Source organism: Microtus oregoni, unplaced genomic scaffold (genome assembly GCF_018167655.1).
Source record: "Microtus oregoni isolate MIOR12 unplaced genomic scaffold, Mior012 000042F_ref0000377, whole genome shotgun sequence".
Classification (NCBI taxonomy): Eukaryota; Metazoa; Chordata; class Mammalia; order Rodentia; family Cricetidae; genus Microtus; species Microtus oregoni.
In genome coordinates this window covers 5,129,365-5,151,462 of record NW_024543209.1, presented here as the reverse complement: position 1 = coordinate 5,151,462, position 22,098 = coordinate 5,129,365, and the positions used below count along the sequence as shown (strand labels likewise).

The 22,098-nt window shown below is 46.5% G+C and overlaps 1 protein-coding gene across 7 annotated transcripts; it reads right to left on the bottom strand.

Annotated features, from left to right (window-relative positions):
• Positions 1–5,974: 5,974 nt before the first annotated feature.
• LOC121434045 (TBC1 domain family member 7) lies at positions 5,975–21,016 on the bottom strand. 7 transcript variants are annotated; one of them, XM_041632811.1, is made up of 9 exons: positions 20,870–21,010; positions 20,235–20,384; positions 19,404–19,546; positions 18,226–18,306; positions 17,147–17,334; positions 10,829–10,966; positions 9,160–9,305; positions 7,780–7,909; positions 5,976–6,677 (listed from the first exon to the last, which is right to left on the bottom strand). In XM_041632811.1, exons 3-9 carry the CDS (start codon positions 19,513–19,515, stop codon positions 6,591–6,593), a joined length of 882 nt encoding a protein of 293 aa, XP_041488745.1. In that variant the 5' UTR covers positions 19,516–19,546; positions 20,235–20,384; positions 20,870–21,010; the 3' UTR covers positions 5,976–6,590. The 7 variants fall into 7 exon arrangements, with proteins under 7 accessions (XP_041488746.1, XP_041488744.1, XP_041488745.1 ...); XM_041632809.1 differs by having other exon boundaries at positions 20,235–20,380; XM_041632808.1 differs by having other exon boundaries at positions 20,235–20,334.
• Positions 21,017–22,098: the final 1,082 nt, after the last annotated feature.

Here is a 22,098-nt window from a genome sequence, read left to right as displayed (position 1 = left end):
CCATTTCTGCTCTTAAGTGTGCCCATCCTGCCTTTCCTCTCCCACAGCTTTCTGGGCTTTGAAAAGTTTCACCTGCAGAGCCTGGCTACCGTTTTCTATGGATGTAAAGGGCTGGGAATAAAAGGTTTTTAAAGAGGTCTAAAGAAGCTGTACCTGGTAGGAGGGAAGAAAAATGGCCGGAAAGGGAAGGAAGGCTCTGGTTACATGTTCTCGCCAAACAAAGGCCTGGTGCCTCCGTCCCTGTCGCTGGGGTGGCCATGCCATCTAATTTCCCCATGCTTCTGTTTCCTTATTTTCAGAGTGAGTCTTTAAATTCCATGTTCTTTTTTAGCATATATATGTGTGCGCGCGTGCATGTGCCTGTGAGTGCGTGCACACACAAGGGGCATGAGTGAAGGTCAGGACAACCTTGGGCGTCTTCCTCGAATTCCACCTTTTCTAAGACAGGGTCTCTTTGCTGTCGGCTGCTGCCCATGCTGGGTAGCTAGTCCTTGAGCTTATGGGCATCCTCCTGTCTCCACCTCCCATCTCACTGTAGAAGCGCTGGGATTCCTGACACATCGCTCCTGGCTTTAGGTGGGTTTTACGAGATCTGTCAGGTCATATGTGCGCAGCAAGCACTCCCCTCACTGAGCTGTGTCCTCACCCTCCTGCTTCCACCTCTTAAATGCTGGGATTATAGGCATGCAGCACCCTGTCCAGCAATAGGGACAGTTTGGAAAGAACTAAACTGAGTCTTGAAAAACGATGACGCTTATCAAAAGGCCTTCTGGGGCCCATCCCTCAGGTCACTTGCAAGTAACAGCACTGATGAGTCTTCTATCCCTGTCTGTCATGGGAGGGGCCTGGAGAGCTACCCTCTCAGGACACTGTCTTCTCTGAGAGCTCTTGTAAGGCCTAAAGCATGCCCACCACCTTCAGCAATGGGATAACTTCAACCCAAGTGTTCATCCAGAGTGTGATGGCTCCTGGCTTGGTCCCTCCAGATGCCAAGTCGTCTTCACCTTGGCTTCAGAGGTGTCCCTTTGTGCGGCTGTAGCTAAATACCAGGGACCAGGAAAGGTAACAGCCCACCCATGCAGTGCCTGCCTGATACTAAGATGAGGTTCTTGCCTGTGGGGATGCCTGACAGGATTTGACAGTCTGGCAATATTCATGACCTGTGAAAGAAAGCAATGCTGAACAAGGTCCTGGTGTCGCATGACTCCTCCCAGATTGTTCCTATCCTTCCTTCCTTTTCCTCTTTAGAAACACACACACACAAACATACACACACACCAAAAAACCCACAAAATCACAAATCATAATATACAAGTAAACACTAACAAGACAAGAAGTGACCCCCAAGGCAATACAAGACAAAAAGTCTACAGCAATGCCACTGAGTTCATTTTGTGTTTGTCATCTACCGCTGGGCATGGGACCCACCTTTAAATGTAGTTCTCATTCCCAGTGAGACTCCATTGGAGAAAGCTAAGTTTTCCTTTGCAAGCAGATGTCAATCGTAGATAGCTTCTTGGTTAAGGGTCAGGAACCCGTGTCAACAACATCCCCCTTTCTTAGCACTGAGACCTTGCCTGACCTGTACAGGTCCTGTGCGTGCTCCCACAGTCTCTGTGAATTTACAGTCCACTATTTTGAGACAGGTTTTTCATGGCCCTGGATCTCCCCAAGGAGGCTAGACTAACTAGTTAGCCCAGAAATCTCCTGTCTCTGACTCCACACACTACCACTATGCCCAACTATTTTTCCGCTTAGGTTTCTGTTTTTCGAAACAAGGTTTCTCTGTGTAGCCCTGGCTGTCCTAGAACTTACTCTGTAGACCAAGCTGACCTCAAACTCACAGAGATCTGCCTGACTCTGCCTTCCAAGTGCTGGGTTTAAAGGTATGCACGACCACCGTCGAGCTTGCCCAACTATTTTTAAATGTGAGTTCTGCAGCGTCAACTCAGGTTTTCATGCTAGAGCGAGCACTTTAGCAAATGAGGCATCTCTCCGGCCTCTGCCCCTGCATGCTTTTTATGGTGCTATGGACCAAGGCAGGACTTGTGGGTCCTAGGCAGTACTATAACCACTGAACGACATCTCCCAACCACAGAAAGAAATTTTGGGCAGTGAGTGGCTTCTGCCTTCTAGCCAGGCAGCAAGAAAACAGGGTCTAGACTACTCATCTAACAGTGGTGACCTCTCTCACCCGAGGTGCACCCGGAACTTCCGTTTCTTATCTCTTAGCTGACTGACCAGCAGGCTCCCTTGGGTTCTGACATTCCTCAGGCCTAGGCAAGCCTTCACCGTAATCTTGTGATCTGTCAACCTTAGCAGCCGCAAATTCTAATTGCCTTGACTCCGGCTCACTCAACTGTCATATGGTCTGGCAGCCCCAGTTCTGGTCTAGAGCCCCAGATATTGGGCACCCTGGGGCTCTATCACCCTGTATTTCCACCCCTCTCCCCTTGCAATCAGAAACAAACCCATCTGCTGCCTGCCACTGGCCTCCAATCTCTCACCTAGGCAAAGTCAGCTTTTGGTAGACTTCTGAGATGAATTAGGCTTAGTATGAATGTTCACAGGGAACACCCAGACATGGAGATGGTGTGCCAAGGGTACCCGTGTGATTCCTCCATATGTCCCCCCACTACCTCCTACCCATGAGAGGGCTGGCTGTCCCCCTACAAGTAAATGGTGCAGAACAAGCAACTCAGACATAACACATAGCAGAGCGGGCGGGGCAGGGTAGGTTCTGACCCCGCAGTCCCTCAAGGCAGGAATCTGATCAGCATGTGCTGCTGATTGGAGTCCAGAGCTTCTGAGGTGTCCTCCTTGCCACTAGGAACATGCCCTCTTGTGCTGATGTGGGCTCCTAGCATCCTCTCCAACTCTCCAACACTCAGTACTGGCTCATAAATAGCAGGGTGCTCATATTTAAGACATGATGAAGGGAAACCAAAGAGCCAGACACCAAACTGCTAGGGCACAAGAGGCAGAGTTGGCATTTAGAAGCAGATCATCCAAAGTCTCCTCTCCTGCTTTAAAAGCACCAACTGTTGGGGCTGGAAAGATGGCTCAGTGGTTAGGAGCACTGACTGCTCTTCTAGAGGACCCTGGCTCAATTCCCAGCTCACAACTGTTTGTAATTCCAGTTCCAGAGGACCTGACACCCACAGCAAAAGCACCAATGGACATAAAATAAAAATAAATAAAATTTTTAAAAAGTACAAACTGTCATGAGGTAAAAGTCAAACATATCCCAACACATACTTAGACCCCCTACATATACAAGGCATACTTACACCCCACAAATATTCATCTACCATACATTCCACATGTATAGGACACACTTAGACCTCACAAATGTATATATACCATACATTCCACATACCCACTCCGCATTCTTAATCCCCCATACTCTACACACAGCTACCTATTCACACACTCTCACCTCATATATTCCAGACCCTGTTGACATATACATTCACAAATACATATTCCACATATACATGGACCCACACACAATACCCCATATATACCAACTCCCCTCCACATATAGACCTACCCACACACATACAGCACATATATGCTCTCCCATTCCACATATACCAGACAGTACACATTCCATATACACATATGCCCACATATACATACCACATACACATCAACCCCCCTACATATATACTCCATACACACATATACACCAGCTCCCCCAACATACACACCCACACATCCCTTTTCCTTTGTGTCTCAATCCTAGTGGATTTAGAGCTTCTGCCATTGGTGTGTAAAGATGCCTAGAGACAGAACCAGAACTAAGTTCAGCATGGTGTGACTAGCACTCTGGGCTATTTTAACATGGAGCTGCCATTCCCCCACAACTTGTCAGTGTTCTGGAAAAAGGAAACATGAGGGCATTTTTTATGAGGGGTGGAGGACAGAAGACAGAAGCTAAACAGGGCTCTCTCCAGATACTTCTGCCACAAAACAGTGGGTCCCTGTGTGTTCTCAGCTCTCAAGGAGTCCTTGACTGTTTCATTCCTAGTAAGAAAAATACACATGGTGTCACACTGACTTGCTTAAAAAACCTCTTCTCCCCATCCTCTACGGACAGGTCTCACCTGACTGGGGCTGACAGGACACACACGCAAGGTGCTGTCTAGTGCACAGCAGTACCGCAGGAGCCTTCCGTGTGAGACCCTCTGACCTCTGTCGGGGGAACAGCAAGGAAGGGCAGCTGTAGTCTCCAAACCTAGTCCTGCCGCAGGGCTCCTGGTTTCCCACGCCCACTCAGGGCAGCATACTTTCAAACTCTCTTCCAGTTCAGAGGTGGCTAGTTCTTTTTAATTTTATGGGACTGGGATTCAGTGACATCGATAGATTTCACCATGTCTATTTTGTTAAAAGACGTGTTTAAATGATATGTGACTACCTAAGTAACCAGTGTTGAGGTGATAGTTATGCAGGCATGAGGACCCAAGTTCCTGTCCCAGCACGCAGATAAAAAGTGAACATGGTAGCATGGGTTCGTAATCTCTGAGCTGGTGAGGCGGGGATGGAAGAATGCTCACAATCTATCTAACCTAGCTTACCAATAGGCAAGTCATAGTCTCAGTGAGAAAGCCTGCCTGAAAAACCAAGGTGGATGGCCATCCTGAGGAACAACAGCAGAGGTTGACTTGGGCCTCTACACACATATCCAAGTATACTCATTCTGCACACGTGGACACACACACACGGAGGAGGGGTGAGTGTAAATGGTCAGTCCTGTCCCTTTAAGAGACAAGCCACACCCACTCCCTCCCCTGTCTGCTGAGGCAAGCTGATCTCCAGCTTCCAGCCTAAGTCTCTCTCTCTCTCTCTCTCTCTCTCTCTCTCTCTCTCTCTCTCTCTCAGAGGCAGCTTGTCTCCCCCTTCTCCCCTATTTCTCTCTCTGTCTCTTTCTGTCTCTGCCTCTCTCTCTGCTCTTATCCCCTTTCCCCTCCATAACCCACTAAATAAATATCCAGCCTCACTCTGCATGACGAGCCTATCCATGTATCTGTCTCTCACCCACAGCATGGCTCCCTACGGGGGACCAACCACCTTCAGAGACCTGTGGCGAGGTCTCATGGGGTGCCCATTTGTCTTTCTCTCCTCGTGGGACTGGCTGCCCCTTTGAGGTCTCTCACCCATCATGCAGCTCCCTGCCTGGGACTCATGGCCCACGGCAGCCACTTGGGAATCCACAGCATTTTATTTTTACCATTACAGTGAGGACACAATTTCTTTATCATATCTCTGTGAGTTTCACATATTCTCTATGATCATTAGGAAGCAAGCAATTGGGGAAGAGTTTCCTCTGTGTGTGTTTTTCCCCTATGTCCCCAAAGTTCTTCAGGTTACTTGAGTGGTTACTAAAGAAATGGTTGGCGGAGAATCATTTAACATACTGACTGTAAGTGGAAATCTGTGTGAAGAGGGTTTGCTTCTGAGTCCATTTAAAAGACTCCCTTTGTCTGGTACCCACAGGCTGACCAGCTGGTTTCAGTGGCTCTGTTTCTTCTCAGTCCTTTGTTGGTAGCTGTTTCACACGTCAGGGAGGGACTGGGTTCTCAGAAGTATAACTCCCTAATTTCATCCCTCCCTCACTGTGTGGGAGGAGGATGGGGAAAACTCTGATGTGCTCCCCACATTCCTGTAAGACTGTGAGCTGAGTAAGTCTGCAACAGGACCCCATTTTACTCACCAGTCCCAAAGTCATCAAAGGCTTCCTGAAGGGTGACCATATGTGACAGAATAAGGCCAGGGATCACTGGCTATTAACCTTAGCCTGCCACCTCTCCTAATCCTGTGGTAGCAGAGAGTGCTGGAAAGGCCACCTGACATTTAATGACTTGTTAGAAAACGTCAAGACACACAAATATCAAGCAAGTGATCTCTCTTAGAAGGTAAATTTAGAGGTGTTTTATTCAATAAAAGCTTCATGCCAGTAATCCCAGCACTCAGGAGGCTGAGGTGGGGGACTGCCAGGAGTTCAAGGCCAGTTATATAATGAGTTCCAGAAAGCAAGGTATAAAATGAGGCCTGTCTCAAAGAAAAAAAAAAAAAAAGACTTCATTCCAGCTGGTGAAAGGAGCAGGGAACATGTAAGAAGATGCAAGGACTGTTTGTAAGTCAGTTTAGCAAGACATGAGAAAGCACACGTTCTAGGACAACAGAAGGCAAAAGCCAAATCTGAAGTGCCGAGAAAAGAAAGCTGTTCTTTTTCCAGAAAGAGGCCCTTCTAAGTGTCTAACCTGTGCCTGGTGCTCATCAGAGGGAGGCGGGCTTCACTGTACCTCTCACTGGATACCCAGGCTGCACCTGAGCTGCCTAAGGACCAGGAGGGATTTCCTGACTACCCTTTTAAAATATCACCCCAGAGCTGTGTGTCGATGTCGCCAAGAGACACTGCTTCACAACACTGCTGCACCAGGCACTGTGATTAAATTATTTTACTGAGTGGGGGTGGAGGGAGCATTCTGAGCACCACAGCGAGATTACCATTTCTATACAGTTAGTAACGACATGGACAGGGTGCTCAGGGAGGGCCTGCAGACCATCCATGAAGTCACAAGCTGTCAGGCTGAGTGGACCGGGGTCCCACAGTGTTTGTGCCACAAGTCGATGGCCTTGCTCACAATAGCGTCGGAGCTGTCCTGAGGAATCTGTAAAGAACAAAGGCATCCAAGTGAAATTCCTTGTGTTTGTTCCTTCAGGATCTTCTCTCGTTCTGTGGCAGACCTGTTTCCATGGAGCTTTCTCTGTTTTTTTTTTTGGAAGGTGGTAGCAGATTCGGAATGATTTAATGCTCCTGGGGACATACTGAGTAGCTCTGGTACCAGGCCATCTTTCCGTGCCCACTCACCACGTAGCCTTGGACAAGTACTCGGCTGCCTAAGGTTCAGCACTGATCTCTAAACAACATCCCAAGTTCACAGAGCTGCTCATGGGATGACCGAAGGGAGCTCTTGCCTGGCACGTGCCTGGCACTGTTGGCCGCTAATTGGTACAGCAGTGGTGATTCACTTAATGAACACGTACACATTCACTTAGCTCTTACTATTTACCAGGCCACACTTCACATGTATAGCTGGTTAATTAAGGGGGGGGGGGGTCTGCGTATGCTGTATTCTCAGCAGGCATGATCTCTTTACTGTTTACCCAGGAGAGAAGGTTCTAAGGGGGAGGAGGAGCTGGTCCCCTAGGCCTTTTCAGCATGCACTAACAACTGCATGAAGCACCCCAGCTAGGATTACCCCCGTGGCAGGAAAAGGCCTAGAGAACCCCAACAGTGCTCACTCACATCGCCTCCTGTTCCTGCTGTGCTCACTGGGGAGAAGGCTACCCCACAACACCACACCCCAGGACTATGAATAAGGGGCTTGCCATGCAGACTGGCATCCCCAAAGAAACAGGGAGACAGCAATACTGTTAAGGAAAAGTAACTTTCTTTTCCTGCCAGGAGTGGGGTGCGTGACTGTAATCCCAGCATCCAGGAAGCTAGGGCAGGAAGATTACCAAGAACTGGAGGCAGCTGGGATATACACAGAGTGTTCCAGGCCAGGATGAGTTACAGCATAAATCACAATCTCAAACCAACAATAACAGGCCAGGATGAGTTACAGCATAAATCACAATCTCAAACCAACAATAACAAAATGCTTCAGAGGAGTAAAACTACGCTGTTAATGTAACACAACAGGGAAACCTGGCTTGCCAAACTGCCTTCATTTCTAGATTCCAAATCCAGGGAGACAAAGCACTCACGTTTTCCAGGAACTTTGTTATCTTCTCTGCACTGTTCAGTGCCATGACTTTCATCTTAAAGGTTAGTAATATTTCTACTGCGACAAAGACTAGGATCTTACAGGATCCACTGACAACTTTATCCCAGACCCTAGAAAACAGAGATCACCAAATTACAGGTGTGCAAAACTGGCGTTACCCAGACATCTCAGGTCATAAAGTAAGATCAAATTCCACTCATTTTCAGTATATGTTTCAGACAGCAACTGTGAAACAATCAGTAACAACATGATAGATGAGCCGCTGAGATGATTCTAGATAGGATAGCTTTATAAGGGAAAAATGAAGTTCACTTAAAGTCGCTGCTGCTCTAGAATGTTCCAAATGCCTGCTGAGAACTCGACATCGAAGGAAAAGACAGTCCTAAATCGGGGTGTGTCCTGTTACAGTCATGTACTGCCAGCTTAGCAGACACCACAGGACAGCAAAATGTCAGGCGAAGTCATTTCATTGCCAGTGAAATGAGAACCAGAGGAGGTTCTCTAAACGTACTGCAGGGCTCTTTATGAGTGTATATGTAACATGCTGGGTGTAGCTCCACGGGCACATACGTGTAAACGCCTGCAGAGGCTGGGGTTGATTTGGGTAGCTCCCTCTGTTGTGTTCCCCTTGATTTTTTGAGATAGAGTCGCTCACTGAACCTCATGCTCACCAGCTGACTAGACTGGCTATCTAGTGAGCACCAAGAGCTGCCTGTCTCCACAGATACCCCTGCCAGCACTTGCTTTACGGAACATGCCATCATACCTGGCTTTTTATATGGCTGTTGGGGATCCAAACTCAGGTCTTCTTGTTTGTACAGCAAATAACTGTACCCACTGAGCCCTTCCCGAGACCAGGGAGCCAGTCCTTGACCTACTATAAAAAATGATTTGATAATTCCTATAACTTTTGAAGCTGGTAGTAGACTCTGTGTACTAAGTTACACATTTTCTTTTAATGCTCTCTATATTACTGACTTCTTTCTTGAAACCAACATCACAAAGACCCAGGTTGGGGGGGCTGGGACTAAGAAATACCCTTAACATGTGTCTTAGCTCTTTTGAGGATGTCATACAAAGTTGTCTATCTGTCAGGAACTAACCCTGTCTAGAAAAGAAGCCCACATATCCCCACTGTTTCGGCTACCACTGCCTCACGGCATCCACACAGAGGCCCACAAGCTTTGTAGGCATGTCTCCAACAACAAGGAGAACCACGTTAGGTACAGAAATTGCCAGGAGATGTAGTTTTGCATCTCCTTCTCATTCTGAAGCAAACTCCAACTTAGAGGATGGTCACAGAAGGGCCAGAAACTCTTTCCGACTCCAAGCTGCCTGTAGGCGATGGGAAAACACATACCTCTGTAAACTGGACTCAGGCAGGCATCCGGCGAAGCACCTTTTGAACCAGAGATCATAAGGAAGTTTGGACACGGCAGAGCAGGCCTTCAGGTGACTCAGCAGCCTACTGTCTTCCAGATTCAAGTACTGTTCAAAAGCCTTGGGCTAAAGATGACATAGCAAAAGTGATTACTCATTTCCTGTGACATAATGCCACCTCATGCTGCAACTTACACTGAAAAAGTGTGCGTGCTGCGTAAGAGAAGGGACTAGAAGACAAAGCTTGAGAAGCATCAAGTTCGTCGTAACGCTACAGGCTTCAGTCAGTACTGACAAGGGTGACCGCACTGGAACTGCGGGCTTTCTCAGGACGCAGGGCTCCTCCAGTGCTCACCCCACAGGACAATGCCCAGGCCAAATGGAATGGCTGCCACCCGGAACTGCACTAATCAGATCCAACAGCTAAGGCAGAGTCTACAGCAAGAGTCAGGTATTATGGAAAGCTACAAAATGCCCACGGCAATACTGGGTGATCTGGAGCTATCAAGTGAAGACCTGAAGGGGGGAAGCTGGCTGAGGTGTGGCAAACATCTAATACATATAATAAGAATGATATATACATATATGTGTATGTATCTACACACACACTCTGAAGCCAACAATAAAAATATATAAAGCTGACCAATTTCACTGGCCCTCAAGGCTGTGTCAGGAGGAGCGAGAGGGCAGGGCCACTGCTTGAAGGACAAGACTAACAGTCTTGTACCTGCGCAGCAGAGTGGAGAGCAGGCCAGCTCAGGACCTGCCTGCCAGGTTAAGATGTAAATTTGCCCAGACTATGGTACACACGCACACACGTACACACGAGCAAGGGCGTGTTTATTGTCAGTGTGAGGCTGATAGACTTAATTACAGCAAATTCATAAGGGGAAACACTGAGTAAGTTAGTAGGAAAAGTGATTCTAAATGAGAGGCTGTCAATCCTAGCTACAAGCAGAATTGCCTAAGTCTTGAAACATTAGAATTCCAGGCCCATCGAGAGACTCTGATTTAATTGGTCTGGTGGAGGAATACGGGGGATAAGAAATTCTCTAAATCTCTTGAGTACTAACAGGAAGTCAGAACTGAAAGCCACTAGTTTATCTGAATGAGCCTAGAAATTCTCCACGTACTGAAATAAACAACAACAAAACAAACAAAAACGGTAAGGCCTGTGTGTAGAGTAATACACTCCATGTGTTCATGTGTATATATGTGTACATATGTGTATGCTGGAACACAATAACAGGAGCCTGGAGTCCCGTCCAGCAGCCCTGGCTGCCCTCGCTCTGTACTTGAAGGTATGTGAGGAGAAGGAGCTCCTGTCACTTAGGCCTTCTGTACACACTAACCAAGTGACCACGCTAGGTAAGCCATTGGGTCTGGACGGGTCAGGACTACTCCAGAGCAGGCAGGGCTGCAAGCGAGTCCAGCCCTGGAGACCCCGACAGTGCTCCAGCAGCAGAAAAGGAAACACGGGGCCCACTCCATGTCTCCCCACTCCATGGGGAACACTTTCTGGCCTTTACAGAACACATCTGCCAGAAGCCACTATAGAGGGCCACCTGTCACAGCAGCAGCACCTCGGTGACAGTGTCCCTGACACTGCTTATTCCCCAACACTCCCATTCAAAACACAAAACCCTTACCAGCTGAGGTAAAGAATCCCGGAACTTGCTATTTAACTGCTTCACGAAGCATCGGGTGACCCAGTAACAGTCAACGCTATCCTCCACCATCTCCTCCATGGCTTTGGCAATGGCGAGAAAGACATCATCCTCCGGCTCCTGAAAGATTAACAATGAATCTCAAGAGGAAGGCAGCAGAAGGAAAGATATGTTTCTTCACTGAAAATGGAACACTGCCCCCTGAACCCCGAAGAGGACCCATTAATAAATCAGAGAAGGTAGAGTGTGCTAGAAAGAAAGAAGCAAGGGAGGGAAGGAAGGGCAGCCACAGGGAATTATGGGAGTCAGCATGACTGAACAACAGCTGGCTCTTGGGTGGGGTCTGCACAAGCAAGGCAGGGTCTCTCCCACGCAGCCAGTCTCCATGTTAGATCAGTGTTAGGGAAGGCAGGGTCTCTCCCACGCAGCCAGTCTCCATGTTGGATCAGGGGTCCTTCTGTGATGACACCCCCACTTTGGAATGTGTCTCAGTACATAGCTTACGAATACTGGGGGACTCCAAATGGGCTCACAAAACACTGATTATGTCAAAGCTTCCACACATGGCTTCAGAATGCCTCAATTTTTAACAGCCCAGTATCAGAATTTTAGGAAGCAGAAGGTCACTACTCAGATCTGTTAATATGAAAATAAACCCTCAAGTAATTTTCAACAGAGGACTCTTATTAAACTGAAACCCCATTTGTAAAGTTATTTTATTTTCAAATATTACCATCAACACCAGAAACCAACCAACCAAACACAAAAAACAGCCAGGAGGTACAGGCCTATGAGCTCAAGGCCAGTCTGGTCTACAGAGTGAGTTCCAGGGCAGCCCTGGCTACCCTGTCTCAAAAACAAAACAACAAAAACCTTACATTTTCATCTAGACTTTCATAGTTTGATACTTTTAAGATTAAAAGGAAATTAAAAAATACCATTCTATTCCCTGAGAAGCCCCAAGTTAAATAAAAATTTCCTGTTTTAATAAAAGGCACTTCAATCTTAGATTTCCTTTCTGCTTGTTGATATCCACAAAATGCAAGCAGTCAGGCTGGAGAGACGGCTCAGTGGCTAAGAGCACTGGCTGCTCTTCCAAAGGACCCAGGTTCAATTCCCAGCACCCACTTGGCAGCTCACAACTGTATCTTCAGTTCCAGGGAATCAGACACCCTTTCACAGACCTATATGCTGCCAAAACACCAATGCACATAAAATAAAGACAAATCATTAAAAAAAATGTTTTAAAAAAACGCAAGGAGGCCCAGAGTTAGGATTAACAGAAGTGTATTTCTCTAAACAGTGTTAGAGTATTGGGGGACACAAAGGAGCAAGAAGGAAAGGAAACCTCCAGGATTCCACAGCCCTTGGCCTGGCCTGGGCGACCCTGCAGATGGCAAGGTCCCCATCACTCTGACAGGCCAAGAGGAAACTAATGTTCTTCCCCCAGCTGTGATCCAGTACTCACATGCTCCTCAGACCACAGCATAAGAGGGCTGAGTGTGTACAGAGAGGCAGGGAGACAGAGACCCACACCCACATTCAGATCAGACAGCACGTGCACCTGAGACTGCAGGGGAGGTGCCAGGGCTCAAAGCATGGACCAGTGAGCAGGGATGAGCATGAACCAAAGCATGGACCAGTGAGCAGGGATGAGCAGGAACCAAAGCGTGGACTAGTGAGCAGGGATGAGCATGAACCAAAGCATGGACCAGTGAGCAGGGATGAGCATGAACCAAAGCATGGACCAGTGAGCAGGGATGAGCAGGAACCAAAGCGTGGACTAGTGAGCAGGGATGAGCATGAACCAAAGCATGGACCAGTGAGCAGGGATGAGCAGGAACCAAAGCGTGGACTAGTGAGCAGGGATGAGCATGAATCAAAGCGTGGACCAGTGAGCAGGGATGAGTATGAACCAAAGCGTGGACCAGTGAGTAGGGATGAGCATGAACCAAAGTGTGGACCAGTGAGCAGGGATGAGCATGAACCAAAGCGTGGACCAGTGAGCAGGGATGAGCATGAACCAAAGCGTGGACTAGTGAGCAGGGGTGAGCATGAACCAAAGCGTGGAACAGTGAGCAGGGATGAGCATGAACCAAAGCGTGGACCAGTGAGCAGGGATGAGCAGGAACCAAAGCGTGGACTAGTGAGCAGGGATGAGCATGAATCAAAGCGTGGACCAGTGAGCAGGGATGAGTATGAACCAAAGCGTGGACCAGTGAGTAGGGATGAGCATGAACCAAAGTGTGGACCAGTGAGCAGGGATGAGCATGAACCAAAGCGTGGACCAGTGAGCAGGGATGAGCATGAACCAAAGCGTGGACTAGTGAGCAGGGGTGAGCATGAACCAAAGCGTGGAACAGTGAGCAGGGATGAGTATGAACCAAAGCGTGGAACAGTGAGCAGGGATGAGTATGAACCAAAGCGTGGACCAGTGAGCAGGGATGAGCATGAATCATGCCTATAATTTTGATTGCTTAAACTAACACAACAGCTAAACTTATTGAACTCGAAGTCCTTTTCCTAGTGTGGGCCTGTGACTCAGCTACTCAGGGAGCTAAGGCAGGAGGACTGCAACCGGGCAGCTTAGTGAAAGGTAAAATAAAGGATGTAAGGGGCTGGAGATGCAGCCAGCGGCAGGGCACAGCCTAGCACCTAAGAGGTCACAGGTTCAGTCCCAGAACCACACAGCTCATGTGGTACTTTCAATGTCACAGTGCTGACGATGAGTAATAGGAAAACGAGACTGTCCTGAACACCACTTAATATTTAGGGGCTCTTCTGCCTCTTCATAAATGTAGTGGTCAGAGTGAACAGATGGCCTTTATTAGTGCTAATCTGACACAGGAACTCTAATATTAACTGCCTATATTACATATATATATATATATATATTAAGCCATATATAAAATAAGTCAATTATTTTTGAGGCAAGCTCTCACTATGTAGCTGGACTCAAGCTCAAGTTCCTCCCCTCTCAGCCTCCAAGTACTGGATTAGAAGTGGTGCATACTTGGTTCACAGCCCAATCTTCATTAAAAAACAAAGTTTGTAGATAATCAAAGCTTGCATGCAAATCCTTGCTTGAAAAATTCATTCTGTTTTAGCCAAATAAATAAAACCATCATTAAAATACCTAGACAACTGCAATAAGTAGCCAGGAGTGGCTGACAACCCTGACTGGAAAAAGAGCCAGAAGTGAACACCTTAGGAAAATGGGAACTTTTTAATATCTGCAACAGGGAAGGCTAAAAATAACCTTGTGCTATTGGGATGGAATTGGACTTACCATTGTGAACCCAGGATTTTTACTATAACTTAGAAAGATACACACTAATACATAAAGGCTGGGGTCTAACTCAGCAGTAGAACACCGGTCTGGCATGCATGACCCTCTGGGTTCCGTGCCCAGCAGCACAACACTATATTTTTTATACACACACACATACACACACACTCTATATCTAATATCTATATCTATATCTATATCAATATGGAGAGAATGAGAGACAACTTGGCATGTATGAATATGCAAGGATGAATATATATACTCACATATATTTTTTATGCCTGTCTACTAAGTGAACCTGAAAGCAAACAGCCCAGGAAACCAGAAACAAAGGCGCAGGCCAGAGCTGCAGTGCAGGAAGTAAAAGCTGATCCTGGAGCATCTTTTTGTGATGAAATGTCAGGGAACATTCAAAACAGTGGAGTATCAGACAGACACAGGTGCCAGATGGAAAGGGCTCCCGCTGTCCGAAGCTGGAGCATTTTGAACAACAAAAGAAAAAATGGCAATAAAATAGTGTAGGCCATTGAGTTAAAAGGATTCTGTACATCCACAATGACATCAATAAATAAATGCAAAGGGAAACTCATAGATGCAGCTAACAGACCCAGAATGAATTCAGGAATTAGAGAATCACCATTTGGCAACTAGAGCAGCAAAAACATTTTAGGCAATAACAATAATAATAATAATTGGGTGGGTATTTACAAGCCTCCAGATTCCAGGAAGCTGGCACACACCTCTAATCCCAGCACTCAGGTCAGGAGGCAGAGGCAGAAAGAGGTCTGTGAGTTCGAGACCAGACCAATCCATCCAGTCAGGGTTACACAATGAGACTCTGCGTGTGTGTGTGTGTGTGTGTGTGTGTGTGTGTGTGTGTGTATGTGTAAAGTCTCAGAGTTCCTTTCCATTACTTACTCACTAATTACAAAGAGTAAGCTTACAGGGGAGGCACCTGGTAGGCAGCACCTGTACCAAGTGATCAAAGTTACCAGTATTTCTCTTGCTATCCTTACCAGTAAAGCATAACCAGGTTGTAGTTATCAGAAAATGGAGAAATCCCTAAGAGACTCAGGCTCTACAAAAGTGTCAAGGTCACAGAAGTCCAAAGAAGTCTGAAGGCCAGTCAGTGGGTTTAGGACCAAGAATGGCAACTAAGTGTAATGTTGATCCAGAATGGTGTCCGGGGTCAAAGGGGCATCAGGGCACAGGCAGTAAGATCTCGAAAAGATGTACAACTTAGCTCCTAGCCTGGGGTCAAAGCTAACTCGTAAGTTCTCATCATCACTCTGCGGTTTTGGAAGATCCAGTAAATGAGGATGCTAAGTGAAGGTGTATGCGGGTGGTGTGCTATTTTATAACTTTCTTCTTACTTAAAGTTACTTAAAGATGAAAGACATATATACATATAATTGAAACCAATGAATGGCCAAATGTATGAGCCAAACTTTAATAAGATAGAGCTGATTACATAGCAGTTTTAAATGTCTCCCCACAAAGGGAAGAAGTGGTTACAAAGGGAGAAAGAATAACTTCTCAGTAGAAGCCCAGCAGGCACTGCCTTACCAAGAAATCAGCATTAATGGATGTTCCAGGAGGCAAAGCCAGGTGAGCCTCCCAACACAGTACACTGTGAACACATCACCCATGGGTGTCCCTGCCTGTATCACAAGGAGGGAGCACAGGCGGACCTGAAGTGGGGGGCTTTCTGTAAAATTACTGACCAACACCTGTCAAAAGTGTCAAGGGCATGAAAGAGAAAGACAAGAGACCCGTCCAGGATCAAAGGTAACCCACAATCCAAAACTGATTCTTCAGCTAGACCTTTTGTGTATTTGTGATGAAGGGCATCCCGAGAACAACTGGGCCAATAAGAATGGAGCTCGTAGGTCAGACTGAGTGCTGTCACAGCACTAACTTGTAGCTGTGCAGTGCTCACCTACAGAGAGACTGATGGAACTGAAGGAACAGAGCATCACAACTGACGCTCGCTCTCTTGTGGCTTATACAAAGAAGTGTGTGCGCAGAGCCAGGAGTGGCGGTGCACGCCAATAATCCCGGCACTCATGCGACGGAGACAGGAGGATATTGAGTTGGAAGCTGGCCTGTGCTGTATACATGGGGAGAACTTGTCTCAAAAGAAGACAAAAGTGAGGTTGGTTAGATGGCACTGGCTACTCTTCCAGGGGAGAACAGTTTGGTTCCTAGCAGCGCACAACCGTTTGCAACTCCAGTTCCAGGAAACCCAATGGCGGGCAAGTGGTGCACAGACATACATGTAGGCAAAACACTCATACACCTAAAATAAAATAGTTTTTAAAGACAGAAGGGAGAGATGGAGGAAGAGAAAGGAGGGAGGGAGGGGAAGAAAGAGGGAGGGAGAGAGAGGGAGAAAGTACAGATGTAGGAGAGAGTGGCAAAGCAGATGTCACTAAATGCTAACAACTGGAAATGTCAGTAAAAGTTATAGAACTTCTTGGTAGTATTTTTGTGCCCTTCCTTCAAGTTTGAGACTACAGTCATGCATCCCATAATATTTTAGTCAGCCATAGACCCATCTAGGATAGTGACCCTCTATGATTAAACTGCCTAGTAAGGTCACAGTCATTGAGTCTGAGCAAATGTAAGTACATGATGTTTGCAAATGTCCAGTGACACACTTCTCAGAACACGTATCATCACTAAGCAATGTGTGACTGTGCCTAAAACAAAACACAATTTAAAATAACTAACAGTGATCGTTCAGGACTGTAGAGCCCAGGTAAAATGGTTGCTTTCATTTTTCATTGTACCGACAATAGGAAACCATTGAAAGTTTCTAAGGCAAAACATTGTACAATGGAAGCTAGCAAGAATAAAGGCTTAGAGGTGTGGCTCAGTGGTGGACTGCCTGCCTAACATTCATGAAGAATGAATGAATCCACAGCTCTGCAAACACATTAGCAGACAAAGGAAAATGTAATTCTTAGAAAAGGGGTTGCGTTAAACGTCACGTGAGAATGACCACTCACCAGTGAAAAAGAGGGACTTCGAGGCAGCTTCCCAGACTCAAGCTGGTACATGCGAAGATACACTTCAACCTGAGGGGTGGCATCGTTGACGAAGCGGACTACCGTCAGTGCATGAAGGACATCAGAGTACTGATCTTTGCGGTAGGCCATCACCTTGGCATGAGAGTCATGGTGTGGAGGCAAGATCCCTACACAGGGAGAGGGGACAGGAAAAGGGCAAACTGAGACCCCCACACAAATCCTTCCTCTAGTGGGAGGAATCCTGTAAGAAGCAGCCCACACGGCTGAGACGATTCTCTTTCGGAAAGTGTCACTTGAAGCTTGGGCTACAAAGAGCCCCTTATACTGTCACAACTCTGCATTTCCAGTGCATCTAACAGTAAGAGAAACCCAGGTACAAAGCCAGTCGGGCCTTGGCACTTAGGAAATGTCACAAACATAACAACATTTCCCATTAATAAGACACACAGGGTATCCCAGAAGAAATGGGCACTTGTGATAATTGCCTAAAATGGACCCTTAGAAGGAATTCAATTGCTGACTTCAGAGTCTTTATGTAAAATTCAAGGGGGGAAAAATGCTTCAAGGAAAACTTAAACAGTTATCATGAATTTTGTAGATGGTCACCACACATACCCAACCAGACACGAATGAGCACATCAAAGCTGCCAAGAGGTTCAGCAAAGAGCCATCTGGAGAGCTTTCTAGAGTGGCTTGCAGTCCCTTGTGACCTCCATATTGCATGGCCAGACTGAGGACTGCAGAGTTCTCAGGCTGTGACAATACACTAGGAAAGGAGCATGTGGTCTGTTATCCAACCCCACCTACGCCTGCCCTACGCTCTAGGAACCTAGGCTTTAATTCCTCGTCTGTCACAGAAATTAGGTAAGAATTTTTAGGCTCCTAGGGTCTGTCCATCTAGAATAGTTAAGACTTCCCTCAGAAGTCTAGAATTACTGCACACAATTTATGTAAGTAAGCAGAGAATCTAAGCAAATCCTCCTCTTCCGCCTGCAAGATGACAAAGGATCCCACTCAATACTTTCGAAGTTAAATTCCCCAACTCCCGGGTCTCATACCTAGAAGCACCTTCCATACCAATGCACGGTACATGGATGGGAGAGGGAACCTCTGGCTGAAGGTGCAAAGCTTCTCAATGTCTAAAGGAAGAAAGAGAACAATTAAAAATGTCACATGGGCTCACAGCACCTGAAAGTACAGCTTCACTAGTTCAGACGCCTTCAGAAGACATCCACCGCAGGACCAGCAACTGAGGCCATAGCGGTCTCATTTCTAGCCCACACCTTCTAGCAACAAAGCTATCGAAAACAGCGCTTTTGCAGCACAGAAATGTATGTTGCATACATCACTGCATTCCCTCTAAAATTAGCAGGAATTACGAAATACAGAATTGGGGGGAGGGATACAGTGTTGCTCAGTGGTAGAGCATGTCTTAGTATGTGCAAAGCCCTGGATTCCAGTCCCAGCTCTGCCAACAACAAGCCCTTTACACAACTTATGTTTGTCTTTATACTACGGTTCTGTTTTACTGTAACAATAGACTACTGTTGTTAGCTTAAGATAAACTGAGTATCGATGCGTAATGAAGGATTATCTTCCAAAGATAATTTTGCAGAGTTTACCTGCAAAAATAGAAACCATGGTGATACAGCTAGAAATTGAGAGGAAATATATAGGCTTAAATAAAAATAAATAGTATTGAGTTATTTTTAAAGGTGTAGTGTCGCCGGGCGATGGTGGCGCACGCCTTTAATCCCAGCACTTGGGAGGCAGAGGCAGGCGGATCTCTGTGAGTTCGAGACCAGCCTGGTCTACAGAGCTAATTCCAGGACAGGCTCCAAAGCCACAGAGAAACCCTGTCTCGAAAAACCAAAAAAAAAAAAAAAAAAGGTGTAGTGTCTTACTACGTATCCCCTGGCTGTCCTGGAACTTTACATGTACACCAGGCTGCTCTTGGACTCATAGATCCCTCTGCCTCTGTCTCTTGAGCGCTGCAATCAAAGTTCTGCACGACCACACTCAGCAGCGATGAGTTTTTAAGAAGATTTGCACAACCTTTCGCCTCTCAGTGAATTTGAAAAATCTTCAACTTTTCTCAAATTACACCACTCTGACATGTCCCTTCACCAAAAAATACAGCAAGTACTAAGTACTGCTTCGAGTCCACTAAGTTAATCTTTACTTGGTAAAACCCACTAGGACTGAGAACCAATAAGCTTGCACAGATAAGGCTCACCCAAAGGGTCATCTTTCAGGAGGATTTCCAGGGATTTCTTTTCTTCAACTCCCCGAAACCCCACTTTCTCATAGTAGACTGATCGAAAGTTTCTCTGAGAATCATCAGTCATATTTCATTCTTAGAGGGTTTCTTAAGTGTGCCTAAAAACAGAGAGAGAAGAATTGGGAAAACATTAAGTTATTTTCTCTGCCTTTTCAATAAGTCAAATATGAAAAAAAAATGCCTGCCCCTAACCAAGGAGCATTAAATCTTTGAATTCACACAACTCGAATCCCACCTTCCTTATGCATCTTGGTCAAAAACAAGATATGAGTTAGCTGTCCTCTAAGCCACACAAGAAGATGGCACAGAGTGTAGGGACTAAGGTTCAGTCTTTACTCACTAGCACAATGAAATATCTTGTAGCAATTATAAACTTGTGAATAGAAAAGATACAGGCAGTTTATGTTATGTTATGTAAAAGGGGCTAGCCAAGGGTATGTACCCTGATTCTGCATCCAGTTTTACAACTGGGATCTCACTAAGTAGCTCATGATGGCCTCAAATTCAGAGATCTGTGTCTCTGCCTCCTGAGTTCTGAGATGAGAGGTGTTGGGCCACCATTCCTGGCCCAAGATAAGCATTTTTTTAAAAAAAAAAAAAATAAGAGACATCCAAAATATTATCCACAGTTATCTTCAGGTAGGAGTCTTGTGACTTTGATTTCTTTTGTTTTGCTTAGCTGTGCTTTCTAAAATGGGTATTTGGGGAAAGGAGAAGGAAAAAATCCTGCCCTTGCCCTTATCTTTTTTCTTCTACTGTAAACATAATTCTGCCAAGTGTAATTACCAAAATGCAAAACCTCCAAGAGATAAACAGCACTGAAGTATAGCCAGAAGACGGTTAGGAATGTAGACGGATGACAAGTGACAGCACAGTCAATGGAAGGCTGAAAACCGAGATAAAACCCAGCGTGACCATTCCTTCAGAACAGTCTTCCTGATGCAAGTGATAAACCAAGAAAAGATCGAACGAGGTTAGTGAGTCAGGCACTAAAGATACAAACACTCTTCCAAAGAATACAGTCCTCAGCTACTAAAAGCCCCCGAGACGACCCCTGAAGATAGATTTCTTCCTTGGGTCGGGAAGATATCATCTGAACATAATTTGTCACGGAAAAGATTATAATTCATTTTTTGCAAAAGCAATTTGGAATTTAGAATTGCTTTGAAAGAGTTCCACGCTCTTCTGACAGCTGTTTTTTTTTTTTTTAATCCAAAGCATTAAAACGCAAACTCTGGAATTCTTTTCTTTGTTTTTTTTAAGCATTCGTGCACTGTGATGGCAAAGGCATCTCCCTGAAGGGTATACAACCAATTCCTGCCCAGGTACTTCCACCAGCGGGTAAGGTGCTGGTACCCGGTGACGCCCCAGACCCCGCTCTCCCGGCTATGAACGCTTCACCTCTAGTAGAGCAAACACACCCGGGTTCAGACTAAGTGACCTGCGAAAGCAGCGAGAAGCAGGCTGGGCGCGCTGAGCCACAGGCGGGCAGGCGGAACCACAAGCGCCGGGGCGGAGCGAGCGAGGGGAGCAATGTTGCGGGACACGCACGCCCGCTCCGGTTTTCCCGTCCGCCGTTAAATCCCGCCGGCGGACGTGACGTCGCAGCGAGTGCGCAGGCGCAGAGGGCATCTGCGGGAAGCCACACCCGCGCGCGGAAACATTGAGCGGCGGTAGCTGTCTGAGGTTCCCAGCGCTGTTGTGCTTTAGTATCTTCCCCTTCGCATCATTAGGCGTCTACTCTTGATTCCGAGGGCTTTAGCGATCGTTTCTCCCTCTGTCCGGCCATGTGTGCTTAGGATGTTCTTCCTTCTCCGGCCGCCGTGGTCCTGCCCTGCGGGGACCGGGATCCCTCAGGCAGTGTTTCTTTCCCCTTGACTGGGTGGAGAATCGGAGATAAATAAGCCTTTGCTTATTGGTAGCATTGCACTCCTTCACACCAAACGTTCAAAATGTCCATGAAAAAAAATGTATATCCTCAGCTATTAAAAAGTCAGTGATGGAGCGGGAGCTCTGCAGTTGAGAGCGCTTATTACTCTTGCAGAGACCCGGGTTCAAGTCCTAGCACTCTCTTGGTGGCTCACAACCATACTTAACTCCAGTTCCAAGAAATCCAAAGTCCCCTTGCTTCTGTCAGAACTAGGCACACACGTGGTGCACATGCACCCAGACAAAATACTCAGACACATAAATATTTAAAAAACAAAACTTAGTGGTTGCCCAATAACCAAGGGAGGATAAGCAAAACTGTTTATTTAGGGGATGGGGGGCAAGGAATTGCTGTCGCTCGCCTTTTGGCAACTACTCACTCAGACCTAGTAGAAGGCGCGGTGTGTGGCCCGTGGAGGCTGCTTGCCAGGGGAAGCTGGGAGCCACTGGACAGAGCGGGGGTATCCTATATGATTCGTCTTGGAAGGCATATTCTTTGTCCTTCCCCAGTTAGCCCTGAGTTGCAGGGACTAAATTAGGGAAATATCAAGATCTAGTAGCTTCTTGAATTGTTACTCACCATCTGGTTTCCTAGACTGTTTTAGAAAAGAAGTTATTTTTCTGTGTAAGTTGTGGGTCACATTCTATTTTAGGTATGATTGGGCCATTGTCTTTGTGTAGTCAGCTTTGCAGTTAAAATATAAAAATGAGAATTGGAGAG